This window comes from Sturnira hondurensis, unplaced genomic scaffold (genome assembly GCF_014824575.4).
Source record: "Sturnira hondurensis isolate 20B ecotype Veracruz unplaced genomic scaffold, ASM1482457v3 Scaffold0022179, whole genome shotgun sequence".
Taxonomy (NCBI): domain Eukaryota; kingdom Metazoa; phylum Chordata; class Mammalia; order Chiroptera; family Phyllostomidae; genus Sturnira; species Sturnira hondurensis.
In genome coordinates, this window is record NW_028094810.1 from 2,073,774 (window position 1) to 2,091,105 (window position 17,332).

Consider the following 17,332-nt stretch of genomic DNA (forward strand, 5'->3'; position numbering starts at 1 on the left):
CAGTCCCAATATCCAGTCAGCTTGGGTGGGGTCAGCTGCTGGCGGCTCTGCTGCTTAGGCACTCAGAGACCTGAGACAAGGCACTCAGTCTTCATAAGCCTTAGTCTCCTTCTGTGTAGCACATTGTCGAGTGGGCTGAGGGGTAGATAGTGCCCTGGCTCACCAGCACAGTTGTCAGCAGATGGACAGGGGTACAGAGGGCCTGCCTGTAGGGGCCCGGGTCCGAGACAGCCTGTGCCACCCCACAGCGGGAGATGGTGTACTGCCTGGAGCAAGGCCTCATCTACCGCTGCGCCAGCCAGTGCGTGGTGGCCCTGGCCGTCTGCAGCGTGGAGATGCCCGACATCATGGTCAAGGCTCTGCCCATCCTGGTGGTGAAGCTCACACACATCTCGGCCACGGCCAGTATGGCCATTCCACTTCTCGAGTTCCTGTCAAGTAAGTGTCTGTAGTCCAGGTGTGCAAATATGTGCGTGTGTGAGTGTGGGGTGGACGCTTAAGTTTGGGGCTGTGCTCTGCATTGCCCGAAATAACCTGGGCTAACTTGTCTGACCTCATTTCGTAACCTCTCTGTGGCTGCCTGTTGGTGCACCGTCCTCTTGGGAACCTAGCAGATGCCACCCTCTGCTGCATCAGGACCTTTGCACCTCCTGCCCCTGTGCTTTGAATGCTTTCCTCCTCCTGGGCCTTTGAGTATTTGACTCCTTTTGTCCCCTCTGTCGGTTTAAATTGTGCAGAAGTCTCCTATTACTTGCCATTTGTCCCTGCACTCAGCTTGGCTCTCACCACCTCCTCTTTGTCCCCCTCAAAGCACTCAGCACAGCTTGGAGAGGGCTTTGCAGACCCACCTTTCAGACTATGACTTCTAGGAGCCCCAAGGTGCCCGCTCACCTCTCATTCCCAGTACCCTACAGTGTGTTAGGGCTTCAGCAAGCCCTCGTGTGTGAACAGCATGAGCCAAACAGGGCCAGCACTTCTGCAAAGGGCCACAGGCGGCCTGTGCTACACATTTGTTTTGTCTATACCCCTGTGAAAGTGTAAGAATGGTTCTTACCTCCAGGGTCATACAAATGCAGGCCACTGGCTGGATTTGGCCTAGGGACCATAATTTGCCAGACTTTGGAATAGAGAGCCAAAGCCAAAGGCTGGGGGAAGGCCCTGTTTCGCTGGGCCATGGCCTTTATCCCTCTGTAGCCCTCTTGGGTCAGAGTGGCTGCATTGCCTTTCAGACAGCACAGGACCCTGGTGGCCTCAGCCCCCGCTGCAGCCTTGGCCTGTCCCTGCTGGGATAGCGTGGGCTCTCTTACTGGCTGTCTCCATGTTTTACAGCTCTGGCCAGGCTGCCTCATCTCTACAGGAACTTTGCAGCAGAGCAGTACGCGAGCGTGTTCGCCATCTCCCTGCCATATACCAACCCTTCCAAGTAAGTGCTGCCACGCGTCCCCTAGGAAGCCAGCCCAGGGGCCTCTGCTTGCTGGAGCCAGGTGGCTCGGAGCAGAAGGCTCCTGCACCCTACAATTGGTCTGTGCTTCCAGCTGCTGGGGCATTTCCCTTTTCTTCTCACAGGTTCAACCAGTACATTGTGTGCCTGGCCCACCATGTCATAGCTATGTGGTTCATTAGGTGCCGCCTTCCCTTCCGGAAAGACTTTGTTCCTTTTATCACTAAGGTAGGCCGGTGCTGGGGCTTGGACCGGCTTTGCCGTTGGCCGTCCACAGCTGGAGCAGGGTGATAGGTGGAGAGAGGTCGGACGTCATTCGGTCCTGTGTTTACGGTGCCGGGGCCTCTGCGGAGCCTAGCTCGCTGGGGCAGGGGCTGCCACCTCTGTCCTGGATCTGCAGCTCATCCCAGGCTGGCAGCACCTGGGTGGGCTGATGGGTGCACAGGGGAGGAACATGTGGGTGTCCTGAGGGCCAGTCTCCCTAACCTCCAGCTCAGGTCTGCTCCACTCTGCCAGGGCCTGCGCTCCAATGTCCTCCTGTCTTTTGATGATACCCCTGAGAAGGACAGCTTCAGAGCACGGAGCACCAGTCTCAACGAGAGACCCAAGAGGTGTGGGGCCAGTCATGGGTGTGCTTGGTGTCTGGGTGGGGTGGGGTCAGGTCTGCGAGTTGTCACCCGTGACCAGCATGGTGCATGCAGGGCCTGGGGCTGACCGGCTGCCCCCAGGCCAGTGAATGGAAATAGGATGCGTGGCTGAGGGTGTGCCCCTGTTCAGGCCATCCTGGGCACCAAGATGCCCTCGGGTTTTGAGGCGGGGCAGGGCCTCTGAAGGCCACGAGTGCTCCACATTCAACTGGAGAGTCCAGAGACCTTTGCACCAGGGTTGTGGCATCGTGGAGTCTGTTTATTGGGCTGTGGCCAGACCTGGCCTTGCCTGGGTGGCCAGTGCAAGAGGAATTGGGCTGGGGATCGGGGTGCCAGCTGTAGGGCCTCTAGGTCTGGGTCTGACTCCACTGGATAAGCCCAGGCTTGCATTAGGGTAGCTGTGACTCCCGGGAAGCCAAACGCTGGGATGGGGAAGAGCCCCAGGGCCTGAAGATCCTCCCCTGGTGACCCAGGTCAGCCCAACCTCTGGCCAGGCTGCCCCTTCTCCAGAGCTCACTCTCCAGCCCCTGGCCAACCAGGAGACGTGTTCCTCTCTGCCATCACAGCCGCTTCTGCCGGATCTGACAGAGCTGTGCTAGGCCTTGTGTTCTTGTTTGCATTTCACTTGAATGGCTACCCCGCTCCAGACCCCCACCTTCCCACCTAAGCTTTTTTGGCTCTCCCTAAGTGGGAATATGGCATTTTCCAGAATGACCAGGTCAGTGCCTAAAGTCACAAGCTTTTCTCTCAAGCTTCTGGTGGCTTGGGGCTACTAACTAAAACTGGCCTCCTTTGAACAATTATGTTCGGGGCTTCAGCTCTTCCCGGTCTCTAAGCCGGACAGTGTGGGCCTTCCTCGGGGTGCACACAGGACACCTGGTCAGCACGGCCTGGAATCTGCCGTGTGGCGGGATTCACATGTTTGGTTTGCACTAGTGTTCTTTGTTTTGGTGTCATGCGTGAAACCTGACTTTTTCTGTCATGTTTACAAGATGTATTTTCATGCATTTTTGTTTTCTGTTTCTTCCCCCTGCTAACTGGCTTCTGGCATGGTTTTTTGTTCATCTCACCCACGGGCTCTCCATCTGACCCTGTGGCCTGTGACCTTTCCTCCTCATTCCTCCAATGGCTTGCTCTCCCGTCCTGGGAGCTGGGCTCCCTGGGGCTTGGGCCTTCCTTCCTCACCTGGTAGTTTGAGGATAGCCAGACCCCCCAAACAAGGCTTGAATAACTCTCCACCCGTCAAAGAATTCAAGGAGAGCTCTGCAGCCGATGCCTTCCGGTGCCGCAGCATCAGTGTGTCTGAACATGTGGTCCGCAGGTAGTGGGCTTTGTCGGGCGGGGGGCTCAGACCCTGGAGCTTTGCCCGTGAAGTGGTGCTGCCAGGCGGGAGTACCCGGGTGGCGGTGCATGGGGCTGCTTGCATGACTTCATTGTCTGCCCCTGCCCTCCCTGGCTGGAGCAGGAAGAGAGCCTAAGTGGCAGCCCCCGGCCATAGGGGCCTGCGCTGGTGAGCCCAGCCCTCGGTCCAGGGAGCCTGGCAAAGAGGGGTGGGAAGGTTGCATTCTGTCCCCAAGCCTTGTAACGAGCATGGGCTAGCTACACGGCATCCTCAGGCTGGCCTGGGAGCCCAAAGCAGGGTGGTTTCTCTGAGAGAATGTCCAGTGGCAGCCTCTTGCAGGCCTGTCCCCAGTTGTCAGGGGCCTTTGCAAATTGATGCAGGTCAGGTGGGAACACAGTCTCCAGGGTTTGGCCTTCCACATCACCTCTAGTGGACTTTCTTCTTGAGCTCTCTTGTCGAAAAGGTCTGCTCTCTGTGGTAGCTGAAAGGGAATGGGGCCTTTTTTGTAGGGCAGTGGGAACAGTGGCCAACTTGGGAGGGGCAGGGAACACCTGGATTCTCAAGGGGTGAAGTCACTTCTCCCTGCTGTGTCTGGGTGTAGGTGTGGGCTCTCAGGGGTAGCTGCTTCGTGCCGACCAGGCCAGGCTGCATTGAGCAGGGGAGACCTGTCTCCTCACTCGGAAGCCTCTTCGTACCTTAGCATCCTGCTGCTCAGAGACCCACCTCCTCGCCGATGCCTGGCTGGGTCCCGTCTTAGGCCTGCCTCCACCGAGTGGGATGTGGCTTGTGGGGAGGGGAGGTGGTCAGGGAGGCTCCCTCTTAGCTTTTTCCCAGCAAATTCTCTATTATAAGCAAAACATGTCAAAGGGGCTGTGGAATTTGTACCAGAATCAAACTTGCATAAGCCCCTTGTGGTCACTGGGGTTCATGTGGAGCACGAGGTGACTTGAGTGTGAGGATGAAGAGCTGCACACGAAGCCCAGATTCTCCCTGTCCTCGATGGGAGATGGCCCTGTGGGCAGAATGCAATCTTTGTGCGTGTGTCCCCCGGTCTCGCGCTCTCTGCATGACTAAACTGTTCTGCCACGAAGCCATGTCTAACTCCCCTGTGCTTTGGGGAGGGAACACCCTGTCTTTCCCGCCTCCTAAGCCTCTGCTCCCAGGAGTGGGCTTGGGTCTCCCAGGAGCTCCTGCACTTCCTCTCTGGGGTGACGTATCCACTCTGTTTGCTAAGCTGTGGTTCAAGTAGCCACATGCTCTGGGGGGTGGCAGGGGGTGTCTTTCTGAGCTTGGCCCTCAGCTCATGCATGCCTCCATCTCTGGTCCTCGGTGGTAGATGCTGTGGCCTTCCCAGTGCCCTGACCTTGCTGTGGTCCCTCCCTCCAGCAGGATCCAGACATCCCTTACAAGCGCCAGCTTGGGGTCTGCAGATGAGAACTCGATGGCCCAGGCTGATGACAACTTGAAAACTCTCCACTTGGAGCTCACAGAAACATGTCTGGATATGATGGCCAGATATGTGTTCTCCAACTTCACAGCAGTCCCCAAGAGGTGTGGGCCAGGCCCCAGGGTCGGGGGGGGGGAGGGGCAAGGGCCCAGCTTTTCTTCTGTGACTTACGTGGTCAAAGTAGTGGCAACAGGCATGGTCTGCAGCCTCCTTCCTCTGGGTCACCCCGGGCAGGGCAGCTCTGGATGTCTGAGGCTCCCCCTTCTCTAGGCAAGAGATCTCTAGAAGCCAAGATGCCCACCTGGAGCTTCCACCAGCTGTGGTGTCCAGCTGCTGGACCTATGCTCCTGTGCTTTCAGGTCCCCTGTGGGAGAGTTTCTGCTGGCTGGCGGTAGGACCAAAACCTGGCTGGTTGGGAATAAGCTTATCACAGTGACAACGAGTGTGGGGACTGGAACCCGGTCACTGCTGGGCCTGGACTCAGGAGAGCTGCAGGGCAGCCCAGAGTTGAGGTGACTACTTCCCATCCCCTGCCCGCTGAGCCTTGACAGTGGCCGTACAGAGTCCAGACCTCCATGGGATGGTGCTCTGCCGGCCTGGAGCCCAGGGGGCGCCCTGGTCACTGTCCGTGTGGGCCCTTCCATCCTCAGTTCTGACCTCAGCATGCACATGAGACAGACAAAGGAGGCGCCAGCCAAGCTGGAGTCCCAGACCGGGCAGCAGGTGTGCCTTGGGGCCCGGGACCGTGTCCGTTCCATGTCGGGTGAGCCTCTGCCCCACTCCCTTGCGGACGTGTCTCTAGATCCCTGTGCTCAGGAAGGCCCCTGGGAGGCCGGGGACAGGGTGGTTGGTTTCAGGCTTGGCCCAGTTCCTGAATAACTGGGGTGCTACTCCTGTGAGCCCTCATCATGGGTGTGCGGGGAGGGACGCACCTTGTACACAGCCATGGCCCAAGGCCCCCTTGCTGCTGAGGGTCTGTTCTCATGGCCAGTGCTTCCTAGATGCCCTTAGCAGCCCTGGCCCTGAGTGCAGCTCCCCCCTGGGGCTTTTCTCTGATGCAGCTGGAATAAGCTGTGGTCCAACTGTGTGGACGACGCTGGGGCCATTTTCTGTGGCTCCGGGTCCCCTGAAGCTGATGCCGTAAGAGGACTGTGCCCAGGCAGGGCTGGGCTGTGCCAGGCACTGACTTGGTTTCTTGGCCAGATGGGCCTTGCTTGGGTGGAGCAGCCAGGTGTGTGCTGGTGGCTGAGCAGGAGGTGGTCACCAGCTCTCCTGCCCTCACCCCCCTTAGGGGGCCATGGCCTTCGCATTGGTGCCCTGGACACTCCAGCCTCCCACTTCCCAGGCGGCCCTGCCCTCCAGGGCCCACAGACTACACCAGCCAGTAAGCCTGAGAAGGCCTCAGCGAGCACCCAGCTCCCGGTGCAGAAGGAGAAGACGAACCTGGCGGCCTATGTACCCCTGCTGACCCAGGGTTGGGCGGAGATCTTGGTCCGGAGGCCCACAGGTACTGAGGGGGTGGCCCTGCACTCAGCCAGCCTGGGTCTCTGTCGCACATAGTGTGGAACAGGTACCCACCCATGAGGGGGACACACGGGAGTGAGCAGCAGGCAGCTGGGCCACAGGGTCGTTTTAGAGGTGACTTTTCAGTTAAGTCCCCAGGGGTGAACAGTGAGGGAGGCGCAAGGGGCGTAACTGTCTGCTCGGGCACCACAACAAAGCGCCATAGACCAGGCATCTTATGTAATGGCAATGTCTCCTCCCAGTCCTGGAGTCCGGAAGTCTGAGATCAAGATGTCCGCAGGACTGGTTCCTCCTGAGGTCTTGGCTGGTAGACAGTTGCCTTTTCCCCGTGTTCCCATACCCAGGTTCCTCTGTTTCTGTCCGCATCTCCTCTTACAAGGACACCAGTCAGGTTGGATAGGACCCACCATGTGGCCTCGTTGTACCTTAATCACTTATTTAAAGACTTTATCTACAAAATAGTCACATTCTGAGATCCTGGGGGTTAAGAATTTAACATGAAATTTTGGGACACAGCCAGCCCATAATGGGCATTTCAGGCTAAAGGAAGGACTTATAAGCCAAGGCCCAAGGTCCAGGAGATAACCTTGGCCACAGTGTGGGCCAAGTGGGGACCAGATAGTGAGAGGGAGAGGGTGTCGGGCCCCTCGGAGGCTGCAAGTGCTGGGCAGGAGGCTGTGGGAGTGGGGCCAGGAGGGGCTCCTCTCTCGTGTTTTGACTCAGTCCTGCTGGTTCTGGCTGTGTGGTGGGTAAGCTGGAGGTGGGAGACAGATGAGAAGGGCCAGATGGGGTAGGAGGAGGTGGGTCAGGTGAGATACTAGGGGCGCGAGGATGCTCAGAAAGGAAGGTCAAATCTAAGTGTAGGCCATAGGCCTTGTGGGGAGGAGGACCTGCCCAGCTGGGCCCTCCCTTCCCAGCCCACTGGGGAGGAGTCTGCTGTTTTGCTGCACCTCCTGAGCCTGGCCTGGGGGCAGAAGCTGGCCTGGGGCAGCCGAGTGCTCATCACTGGTCCCACCAGACAGGTGTTGCCCTGATCTTGGGGCCTGGGGGACCTGGGGGTGGGAACATCAGGACAAAGTCAGGGACGTGCCTTGAATAGGGCCTGGTCCTTCTGCTTGCTTTCACTCCACTTTGAGCGCACAGAGCCCTGCAGGCGCCAGGTGTGTGCCCTTGAGGGTCAAGGCACCAGGGGCTCCCCAAAGAGGGCTGGAAGCAGGGAGCTGGTCGGATACATGAGCTTGCAGCCTGAGGGGTGCTGCCTTCCCTTTCCAGGGAACACCAGCTGGCTGATGAGCCTGGAGAACCCACTGAGCCCCTTTTCCTCGGACATCAACAACATGCCCCTGCAGGAGCTGTCCAATGCCCTGATGGCTGCCGAGCGCTTCAAGGAGCGTCGAGACACGGCCCTGTACAAGTCATTGTCGGTGCCAGCAGCCAGCTCAGCCAAGCCCCCGCCGCCCCCACGGTCTAACACAGGTGAGCACTGGCTCAGCTGCCACCTGGTACGCACCATCCGATGGTGTGTGGCACGCTGCATTGTGGGGACGTGCCTGGGATGGGGTCCTGGAATCTTTCTTGCTTGGTACTGCCAGCCTCGGGTGGCTTGCAGAGGCGGACTTGTGGGAGGATGCCATGCTCCCAACCCTGATGTTTAGGGGCAGGCTTGGTGTTCCCTTTGCTGGTCTCACAGGAAGGATGTGGGCAGGACTCTGGGAAGCCTTTGCTCTGTACCCTCCTTGGGATGCCCAGTGCGTGGGGCTGTGCGGGTGGCCCCATTTTTGCCGGGGTGGGGTTTGGATGCACCAAGCATACAGCCTGAGCCTTCCACAAGCTCTAATGCCTCTGCTTGGCTGGGCCAGGGCCGTCCTTCTAGGCCATCCTCTGGCCACAGGTATCATTTAGAGGCTGAGCTGTTCCTGAGGAGGAGGGATACACTCCTCTCCCCACGTGTGCCCTGCCCACTGCCTCCCCGGATGCTGCTGGCCCTCCCCTCTCTCTCTCCAGGCTCCGGGTCTGTGCAGCACTAGTGGTGCCTGTCTTTTCTGCTCAACCTGTGTGTAGTCTCTCTGCTGACTGGCCGCTCACGGCTTCCCTTGCAGTGGCCTCTTTCTCCTCCCTGTACCAGTCCAGTTGCCAAGGAAAGTTGCACAGGAGCATTTCCTGGGCAGGTATTCACACATCTCCTGAGGAAAGCAGTGTTTGCTGCAGAGCCCTGCTCTGCCTCATAGGTGCTGTTTTCACTGTCCCTCATCTGCTTGCCCTGCTTGATCCCATCAGCCTCTCCTTGCCCTCCGGGAGCAGGGCCCCGACTCGAATGAAGACATCTGTGCAGAATGTCTTTGCTTTGCTGACAGGAACCCCGCTGCCTTGTGCCTTTATGATTGATCTTTGTTCCTGGGCCCTTCCAGCCCTGGGGTTCAAGCCGCCCTTGCCCTGGCCTCTGGTGGTCTGATTAGTTTTGAGAACTCCCAAATTGAGCTGTGTCTGCCTTTCATCATGGGCTGGCTGAGGGCCTGCAGACTGGCCTCTGGTCTGTTGCCCCTGGGCCCTGGCAAGGGACTAATGCAGCACTCCGGCCCACCTGCGTCCCCGTGTGGGCAGGAACCAGCTAGGAAAGGGCCGTGTGCAGATGGTGTCTGGCAGGTGGCTAATGGACGGCACGTGTGCAGGACTGTGTGCAGGTGGCTTCAGGCTGTGCTAATCCTCAGCGGCTTCTTCTCACCCTGCCCCTGGCCCTGACATTGGCACAGGAAATGCTGCTTTGGGGCATCGTGCCTTCTCCTGAGCATGCCTGGACCCGGAAGGCAAGCCTCTGCTTCCCAGAACAAGCTCCCCAGTCTATGTCCGCACAGGGACTGCTTCTGCGTCACTGTTTCCCCCAGCCCAGGCTGGGAGGAGTCCGGTCCTCGTTCCCAGTTCCTGGGCTGATCCAGCCACTCCTTCTGAGCTGAGGCCTCCTCTCGGGTGTTATTCCTTCCTCTCGGGGTCCATCTGCCCTCACCTACCTGTCTGCTGGAGGAGCAGAGGGAAGCTTCTGGAGAGCACCAGGCCAGATTGATGGGGATGAGAGGAACCAGATGCCCCCCCCGTCCTGACCCCCAGGAGCCTGTGTTAGAAGTCGCCCTGTGTCAGACTTCACACCCGTGCCCCTCGGAATGCCCTTCTCCAGCTGGCTTGGTGGGGGTGGGGTGGCTCAGAGCCACAGGCAAGGAAAGCCTTGGGGCCTCTGCTGGGGGCAGCTGTGCCCTATCGTGGGGGGAGGCCGGTGCCTTTGAGGCAACTGGAGCTCCCCGGGCCGGGCCAGCACCCAGCAGTCCTGTCTGTGTCCTTCCAGACTCTGCCGTGGTTCTGGAGGAGGGAAGTCCAAGTGAGGCTCCTTCACCGGCGGAACCCCCAGAGTTGGAGGACTTCGAGGCAACCCTGGGCACAGACAGGCACTGCCGGCACGCTGAAGCTTACAGCAGGGTGAGGGCCACGGGGCACCGGAGCCGCCGGCCTGTCAGGCCCTATGGCTGCTCTCTGTCCAGGTCTTTGGGGTCAGGCTGAGCAGGGTCTGAAGTGGAGGAAGGGCAGGGCTGAGGCAGGGGTGGGGTCAAGGCAAAGGGATAATGTTTCAGGCAGATGGATGGTGGGGACCCTCCACTCTAGGCTTTGTGGCTCTGAACTTGGGCGAGTCTTTTATCCTTTCTTTCTCATATGAAAAAATGGCTTGCTGTTCTTCCCAGTCCCTTCTACTCAGCAAGTGAATTTCACAGAGCTCCATCTAGGGATAGCTTCTCTGGTGGCACCCTTTGGTTTATGGGGCTCTTGGCTCTGCTCAGCATGGGACACGGGCAGGTGCTGTCCTAGGGCAGGGGACGGGGTGGGGTTGGGACCATCAGCTTGGTGCTGGGTGGCCTCGTGGCCCTGAGGCCTCGGCGTCGGGCCTCGTTGCCTCCCGGTGAACCCCAGGTGGGCTCAGTGGGCCGGGCTCACTTCAGACCTCAACCAATGAAGGTTCTCTTGGGATCCGTTCTTTTCCAGTCATCTTCAACCTCTAGCCAGGAGGAGAAGTCATTTCGCGCAGAGGAGCTGTCTGCTGGGGGGATCCCCATTGAGCGGGCTGCCCCCTCCGAGGCGGCCCGGCCATCTGTGGACCTCTCTTTCCAGCCCTCACAGCCCCTGAGCAAGTCCAGCTCCTCACCTGAACTGCAAACCCTGCAGGACATCCTCGGTGACCCTGGGGACAAGGCTGACGTTGGCCGGCTGAGCTCTGAGGCCAAGGCCCGGTCACAGTCAGGGACCCTAGATGGGGGAAGCACTGCCTGGTCAGCCATGGGCAAAGCCAGCCAGGGCCCCACCCACGCCGAGGGTCCCATGCCTTCCAGCTGTCCCCGCTCCCCCAGTGGCCTGCGGCCCCGAGGCTACACCATCTCTGATTCAGCCCCATCACGCAGGGGCAAGAGGGTGGAGAGGGACTCCTTCAAGAGCAGAGCCGGAGCCTCCAATGCTGACAAGGTGCCAGGCATCAACCCCAGGTGAGCCTCGCCCCCCTGGCTGTGGGCTCCTGGACATTCCTGTGGGAATGTGGCACCTAAGCAGCCCTGGGCAGGAAAAGCTAGGGTACAGGCCTGCATGCCCTCTCTCCAAGGGGCTGGTCAGAGCCACAGGAGAGGGCAGTCCTGTGGTGATGGGGTGTAGGCCCTGCTGCTTTTTGTGTGTGCTGTGACCCCACTGGCTATGACCTTGATCTGGGGTCTGCAGCACTAAGCTCATCTCTCCCTCTTCAGCTTCGTGTTCCTCCAGCTCTACCACTCACCTTTTTTTGGTGATGAAACCAACAAGCCAATACTTTTGCCCAATGAGGTAGGTATGCCTTTTCTCCCCTTCAGGGCACCCCTGGATCCTAGGGGCAGGGCTCAGTAGGGTGCCCAGCTCTGGGTCGTGGAAGCAGTGGCCCAGGCTCACGGTGAGCTATAGCCTCCGCTCCCTGTGGCAGCCTGTGGTAATCATCCTGGGTGGGGAGAGCCCTCCCTCGGGCAGGCTCCTGGCTGAGGCTGGCCAGGCAGGGCTGGTGGCAGGGCACAGCCACTGCCCCAGACTCAGGCAGGGCTCTGTGGCTGCAGTCCTTCGAGCGGTCAGTGCAGCTCCTCGACCAGATCCCATCATACGACACGCACAAGATTGCCGTTCTGTACGTGGGAGAGGGCCAGGTAAGGCTTCTGGGCTGGCAGGGGCTGCCCGGGTGCCAGGGAAGAGCTGGCAGCCTTCCTGCCTGGGGCGGGGGTTGGGGGTGTGGGCCCTCATCCTCCACAGAGCTCAGTCACTGCATCAGCTGCTAGAACATCAAGTGGTTATTGAGCTTCGTGGCAGATACTGTTCTGGTGGCAGGACACAGGAGTGAGAATGGCAGGTGGTGTGGGAGTGCATGGCACACACGCCAGACGGTGCTAAGGGCTATGGAGGGGGAAAGTGGCAGGTCCCGAAAATGCATCTGTTCACATCAGTAGTCCAAGGGAGGGGACACCAAGCGGAGAAGTAACGGAGGTGAGCATGTGTGCAGGTGTGTGTGGGAGCGTCCTGTGCAGGAACAACCTGTCCAAAGGCCCTGGGGAGGGGCATGCTTTGTGTAATCAAGGGCAGGCACTGAGTGAGCAGGAGGCAGGATGGGGAAGTAACGGGGCGGGGGGGGGGGGGCGGTCAATCATTGACATCCTCATAGACCACGGTATTTCTGTTCCCAGCGAAGTGGGAGGGCTTTGGGTGGCTTTGAGCCAAGGGTTTGCTACGACTCAGCGGAAGTCTCAGAAGCATCCTCTGGCTGCTACACAGAGGGTGGTGGAGAGGGGTGGGCCTGAGGAGCATGGCGTGGTGCCGGGCAATGTTAGGGTTCTGGGTGTGTTTTGAAGTGTGACCACCTTTGCTGGCAGATGAACTTTGAGAGAAAGGGAAAGTCAAAGATGTCACCTGTCACCTGCTGGAATGGTTACCTTGCACTGAGTCCGGGGTGACCACAGAAGTGGGGCTCTTTGCCAAGATACACCAGTTACCCCACCACCACCCCCTGGTCCCCAGTAGCAGTCAGCCCACAGGGCTCTTGGGAGCTGTGCCGGGGGGGGGGGCGGGGCGGCGCGGCGGGGACAGGGTATGGTGGGGTCCACTGGGAAGTGGCACCTGCACGCTTCTCCTTCCTGCCCACAGAGCAACAGCGAACTCGCCATCCTGTCCAACGAGCACGGCTCCTACCGCTACACGGAGTTCCTGACGGGCCTGGGCAAGCTCATCGAGCTCAAGGACTGCCAGCCGGACAAGGTGTACCTGGGCGGCCTGGACGTGTGTGGCGAGGACGGCCAGTTCACCTACTGCTGGCACGACGACATCATGCAAGGTTGGCGCCTTCCCAGGGCATGGGTCCCCTCCAGCCCCACTGCCTTTGGCCCACCCTCAGGAGAGCAGTGGAGGTGTCCCAGGGCCCAAGGTCGCCAGCCTGGGCACTGAGGCAGCGATTGGGCTGGCACCTCTGCTTCCAGAAGCTCCGCTCTCAGGGAGAGATGCCACGTGCTGCTGGCCAGGCACCAGAGAAACGGCTCCTGCGGGTGCTCAGAGCCTCTGCTCCTGGTGAGAGGCTCAGGGGCCTGCTGCCCCTGCCGGCACCCCGCCCGGGCTGCACCAGGCCTACTCAGCTCGGCCCCATTCTGCCTCACAGCTGTCTTCCACATCGCCACCTTGATGCCCACCAAGGACGTGGACAAGCATCGCTGTGACAAGAAGCGCCACCTGGGCAACGACTTTGTGTCCATTGTCTACAATGACTCTGGCGAGGACTTCAAGCTGGGCACCATCAAAGTGAGCGAGGTTGCCTTCTGGGTGGGTGGGCAGGCATGGATCTGGGCCCCTGGCTGCCCTGGCTGGAGGCCACATCTCTCTGGTGAAGTGCCCACTGGCATGTGTTGAATGGAGGCAGTGAGTGAGCGCCATTAGCGTTAGCGCGGTGATGAGGTGTACGGACCTGCTTCAGTGTCTCCCACTACTGGCTGGGCTGGTCCAGCCCCCCTTCAGAGCCTGTGTCCTTCTCTGTAATGAGGATGACGACAGCCCTGTCAGTTTCTTCATGGAGCCTGTGGCACATGAGGTTTTGTGAGGAATAACAACGTGCACAGATCCTTAGCGGGGGGCATGGCATGAGGCCTCATAATGCCATGAGGCTGTGCGCCCTTTTCCTCTGGTACCTCCTCGTGTCATTGCAGAGTGGGGGATGGGGCCGGGTGACAGGCTCTGGTAGTCCTGTCGTCTCTTCTCCACAAGGACACTTGGCCTTGAGGTCAGAGTGGGGTTGTGGGAGACAGCTGCAAGGCCAAGTGGGGCGGGGAGCCCAGCGCAACCCAAGTGTCCGAGGGCCTGGTCCTCAGAGGGGTTCAGATTTATTCCAAAGGCAACTGGAAGCCTTGGAGGTTATTGAACACAGGCCCCCTTACCCCCGCCAACCAAGGCCGCTGGGCAGGATATCTGGTGGAGAGCAGGCATGCCTGTAGGGAGGCCTGTTCGCTCTTCTTTGCTGCAAAACTTGGAAACAAGGAAGGGGCCTGATGTGTGGGTGGTGAAGCTGCTCCTTGAGGTGGGTGCTCAGGTGTACTGTTGGGTGAACAGGTCCTTGGACATGTGGGCCGGAGAGGCTCTTGGGACCTGTCAGCGTGTGGAAGGCATCTGAGCCAGGGGCTGGGCATCTGCAGAGCTACACATGCTTAACACCTGACAGGCCAGTGGCAGCAAGCGCCCTAAGCAGTGTGTTGTATGTTGCTGGGGGTGGCCTTTGTGACTGTCTTGACTATGAACTTAAACTTCTGACAACTTCGTACACTAGGATCCAGATGGGGAGAGGTTGGGTTTTAGAATGCAAGGCCTTTGAAGGGAGATGCGACGGCAGCCCCAGCCCCCAGGCTGGGGAGGAGGAAGTGTGCAAAAACAGCAATACTCATGCTTGTGTCTAACACTGGTGGGCCACCACCTGAGAAAGTAGCAAGAAGTGGCCTTTGGGGTGACCCTGCTTCTGTCTGGGCAGGGCCAGTTCAATTTTGTGCACGTGATCGTCACCCCCCTGGACTATGAGTGCAACCTGGTGTCCCTGCAGTGCAGGAGAGGTGAGGCCTGGGATCGGGTTGGGGGGGGGGGGGGCCATGGCCCTCAAGGCCCTGAGCCCCATGTGAGTGCAGTGTCTCCCCAGACATGGAGGGCCTCGTGGACACCAGTGTGGCCAAGATTGTGTCTGACCGCAACCTGCCCTTTGTGGCCCGCCAGATGGCCCTGCATGCAAATGTGAGCAGAGGTGACATCCTGGGCAGGTGGGACAGGATGTAGGTGCCACCCACAGAGGGCTCACCGCTCTGTCTACCCCACCCCAGATGGCCTCCCAGGTGCACCACAGCCGCTCCAACCCCACCGACATCTATCCCTCTAAGTGGATCGCCAGGCTCCGCCACATCAAGCGGCTCCGCCACCGGGTAGGGAGAATGGGCCACGGGCGCCTGGGTGCAGCGGCTTATGCTGGCTAGCCAGGGTGGGTGCCAGCGACCGCCTGGGGGAGAGAACACGTGCTGCCATTGTGGGCTTAGTGCCAAGGTCTCTTCTCCCCCCAGATCCGCGAGGAAGCCCACTACTCAAACCCCAGCCTGCCCCTGATGCAGATGCACCCCCCGGGCCACACCAAAGCCCCGGTGCAAGCCCCGGCCGAGCCCGTGCCCACCTATGAGACAGGCCAGCGGAAGCGCCTCATCTCCTCTGTGGACGACTTCACGGAGTTCGTGTGAGGTTACAACTGAGGCAGCACCTGGCCTTGCTGGAGCTGATGGAGCTACTAGGATGTGCCCAGGGCTCTTGATGGCTGTTGTCTGAGCAACTGCTTGGCCCTCCCTGCCGCATACACGGCCCTGGGCAGTATTTATTTGTGTGAATGAATAAAGTAGTCGTGAAGCCTAGGTCTGCGGCCATGCCCACTGGCCCTCCATGCTCGGACGGAGACACAGGTAGCAGTCAGCCAACTCATTTATTTGGCCTTGTCTGGTGGGGGTTGGGGGGCAGGATCAAGGCTGAAGCTTCAGCCACACCCACAGAAGCATTGAGGGAGGCCTGTCAGGCTTCACCCCTCCAGGAAAGCATCACACAAGTATTGTCACATTCACCTTCCCCAGCCCCAGGAGCCAGCCCCGGGGAGGGGGCCTTTGCCACATGCTAGTTCTGTCCCTTACTCAGGCCTGACACCAGCAGGCCTGGGCGCTGGCCTTGGGCAGGAGAACAAGGCCGTGGTGTAGACAAGCCCTGCCCCAAATGAATGTGCTGTCCCAGTGTCTGCCCAAGGCCAGACTCGGACCCAAGAAGCAGCTGTCACTTTCTTGGCCCGGGCCACGTGGACAGGTGTCTGGGGAAAGAGGCCTGCTCTGCAGCCCCAGCTCCCCCTCAATGCAAACAGTGGGTGCCAAGCCATTGCAGCTATCAGGCCCCTTGGCCCTAGTGAAAAACAGCAACGTACAAAAATATATACATTTTAACCCCATATAAATTACTGACAATAGACACACAGACGGCAGCTGGAAGTGAGTGCACTCAGCAGGGGACAGGAGAGGTAATAATTTAGGGGGGATAACAAGGGGTGCAGGTTCCCTCCCCACAGCCTGGATCCTTAGCAAAGGGGAAATGTCTGCCCAGGAGGTGGGGCTGGGCACAGCCCGCTGTACCTGAGGACTCAAAATAAATTAGTGTCTCAGAGGCTGGGCACTCAGTCCAATACTGCTGTGTCCTCCCCACAGGGAGATGGGGAGGGGACCCTGGGTCCTGACTGGCCACTCGGCCTCTTTAAAGTGCTGAAGCCCACAGAGAGACTCAGACAAGTGCTGCCAGTGCTCTGAGGGACTTGCATGCAGCTGCTCTGCCTGGCCCCAGACTAAGGGCAGCAGAAGGTAATACTGAGTGTTGCCTCTCTGGCCCCTTGGGCCAGAGTGTAGCCACAGACCCACACCAGGGGAGGGGCATGAGCTCAGGGCCCCTGGGGCTAAGTGCTGCTGGGGTGGACCTTGTTCTTGGCCCGTAGGGAAGCCCTGCTAGGGCCTGTAGCCAGGCCGATGCCTCGACTGGCCCGGGCAAGGCGGCTTGGCAGGGTTGGCTGCAGGCCCGGGGAAGAGCCAGGGGTAGGCGAGGCTGGGGGCTGGCTGGTCCTATGGCCTTGCAGGCTCTGTAGCTTTCGCTCCAGCTGGTAGACATCCTCTGTGGCCTGGTTCAGTCGGTCAAACTGGGCAAGTAGGGCTTCAAACACAGCTTGGAGGCGGGAGGGCTCCGGTTCCCCCCGTGGCCCTGGCCTACCCAGGCCCACACTCAGCCCATCCAGCTGGCTAGAAGAGGTGGAGAGACGGGAGGCATCGGAGTCCCCGGTAGGTGGGGGCACATCTGGAGATGACTTGGAGCCCCTAGATGACCGCGAGGGCAGTGGCTCCATCCCTTCAAAGCGGACTTTGTGGCGGAACTGGGGGCGGCACAGGGGCTCGGTTAGTCCAACTGCGCCCTGGGCTCACCTGGGCCCAGGACACGTCCCTCTCCCCCCCACTGGGCCGTACCCACCTCCTTGACTTTGCTGAAGCCCATCCAGAGGCGTAGTCTGCGCAGTAACAATTCTACCATCTCGTAATCCTGCGGCTCCCAAGCTGGGCGGTAGAGCTCCCCGCGCAGAGTGTGGTACCGCCACCGGAGAAGGACTGCCCCCAGCCGCAGGGCCCCCCATAGCCGCAGGGCCCAGAGCCCAGTGCACAGCAGGGGAGACAGGCGCCAGGCCTCAGGGCAAAGGGCTGGCCACCCAGCCCTGGGGCACAGCACCAAGAGGGCCTGGGTCGCCCTCATAAGTGAGTCCACACAGGAGGATACCAGCTAAAGGAAAGATGGCATGAGTGAGGGGTGCGTCCTGGACTAAG

At 59.8% G+C, this 17,332-nt stretch overlaps 2 protein-coding genes across 8 annotated transcripts in view; one reads left to right on the forward strand and one right to left on the reverse strand.

Moving 5' to 3' along the window:
* The window catches only part of TSC2 (TSC complex subunit 2), a 35,868-nt gene extending 20,516 nt beyond the window's left edge, over positions 1 to 15,352 (forward strand). For 2 of the 5 annotated variants that reach the window (XM_037034673.1, XM_037034675.1), the window contains exons 22-41: positions 249 to 438; positions 1,330 to 1,423; positions 1,567 to 1,669; positions 1,958 to 2,052; positions 3,281 to 3,409; positions 4,817 to 4,981; positions 5,237 to 5,389; positions 5,528 to 5,640; positions 6,169 to 6,384; positions 7,674 to 7,877; positions 9,736 to 9,866; positions 10,425 to 10,918; positions 11,171 to 11,246; positions 11,507 to 11,593; positions 12,582 to 12,768; positions 13,087 to 13,226; positions 14,440 to 14,518; positions 14,602 to 14,693; positions 14,780 to 14,878; positions 15,014 to 15,352. In XM_037034673.1, the coding sequence (XP_036890568.1) occupies positions 249 to 438; positions 1,330 to 1,423; positions 1,567 to 1,669; positions 1,958 to 2,052; positions 3,281 to 3,409; positions 4,817 to 4,981; positions 5,237 to 5,389; positions 5,528 to 5,640; positions 6,169 to 6,384; positions 7,674 to 7,877; positions 9,736 to 9,866; positions 10,425 to 10,918; positions 11,171 to 11,246; positions 11,507 to 11,593; positions 12,582 to 12,768; positions 13,087 to 13,226; positions 14,440 to 14,518; positions 14,602 to 14,693; positions 14,780 to 14,878; positions 15,014 to 15,184 (3,018 nt within the window). In that variant the 3' untranslated portion in view covers positions 15,185 to 15,352. The remainder of the gene's footprint in view (positions 1 to 248; positions 439 to 1,329; positions 1,424 to 1,566; positions 1,670 to 1,957; positions 2,053 to 3,280; positions 3,410 to 4,816; positions 4,982 to 5,236; positions 5,390 to 5,527; positions 5,641 to 6,168; positions 6,385 to 7,673; positions 7,878 to 9,735; positions 9,867 to 10,424; positions 10,919 to 11,170; positions 11,247 to 11,506; positions 11,594 to 12,581; positions 12,769 to 13,086; positions 13,227 to 14,439; positions 14,519 to 14,601; positions 14,694 to 14,779; positions 14,879 to 15,013) is intronic. The other 3 variants (XM_037034676.1, XM_037034677.1, XM_037034678.1) reach the window with 3 other exon arrangements.
* A 49-nt stretch (positions 15,353 to 15,401) lies between these two features.
* The window catches only part of PKD1 (polycystin 1, transient receptor potential channel interacting), a 49,007-nt gene continuing 47,076 nt past the window's right edge, over positions 15,402 to 17,332 (reverse strand). For all 3 annotated transcript variants that reach the window (XM_037034672.1, XM_037034671.1, XM_037034670.1), the window contains 2 exons: positions 16,986 to 17,288; positions 15,402 to 16,890 (listed from right to left, as the gene is read on the reverse strand). In XM_037034672.1, coding sequence (XP_036890567.1) covers positions 16,423 to 16,890; positions 16,986 to 17,288 — 771 coding nt within the window. In that variant the 3' untranslated portion in view covers positions 15,402 to 16,422. The remainder of the gene's footprint in view (positions 16,891 to 16,985; positions 17,289 to 17,332) is intronic.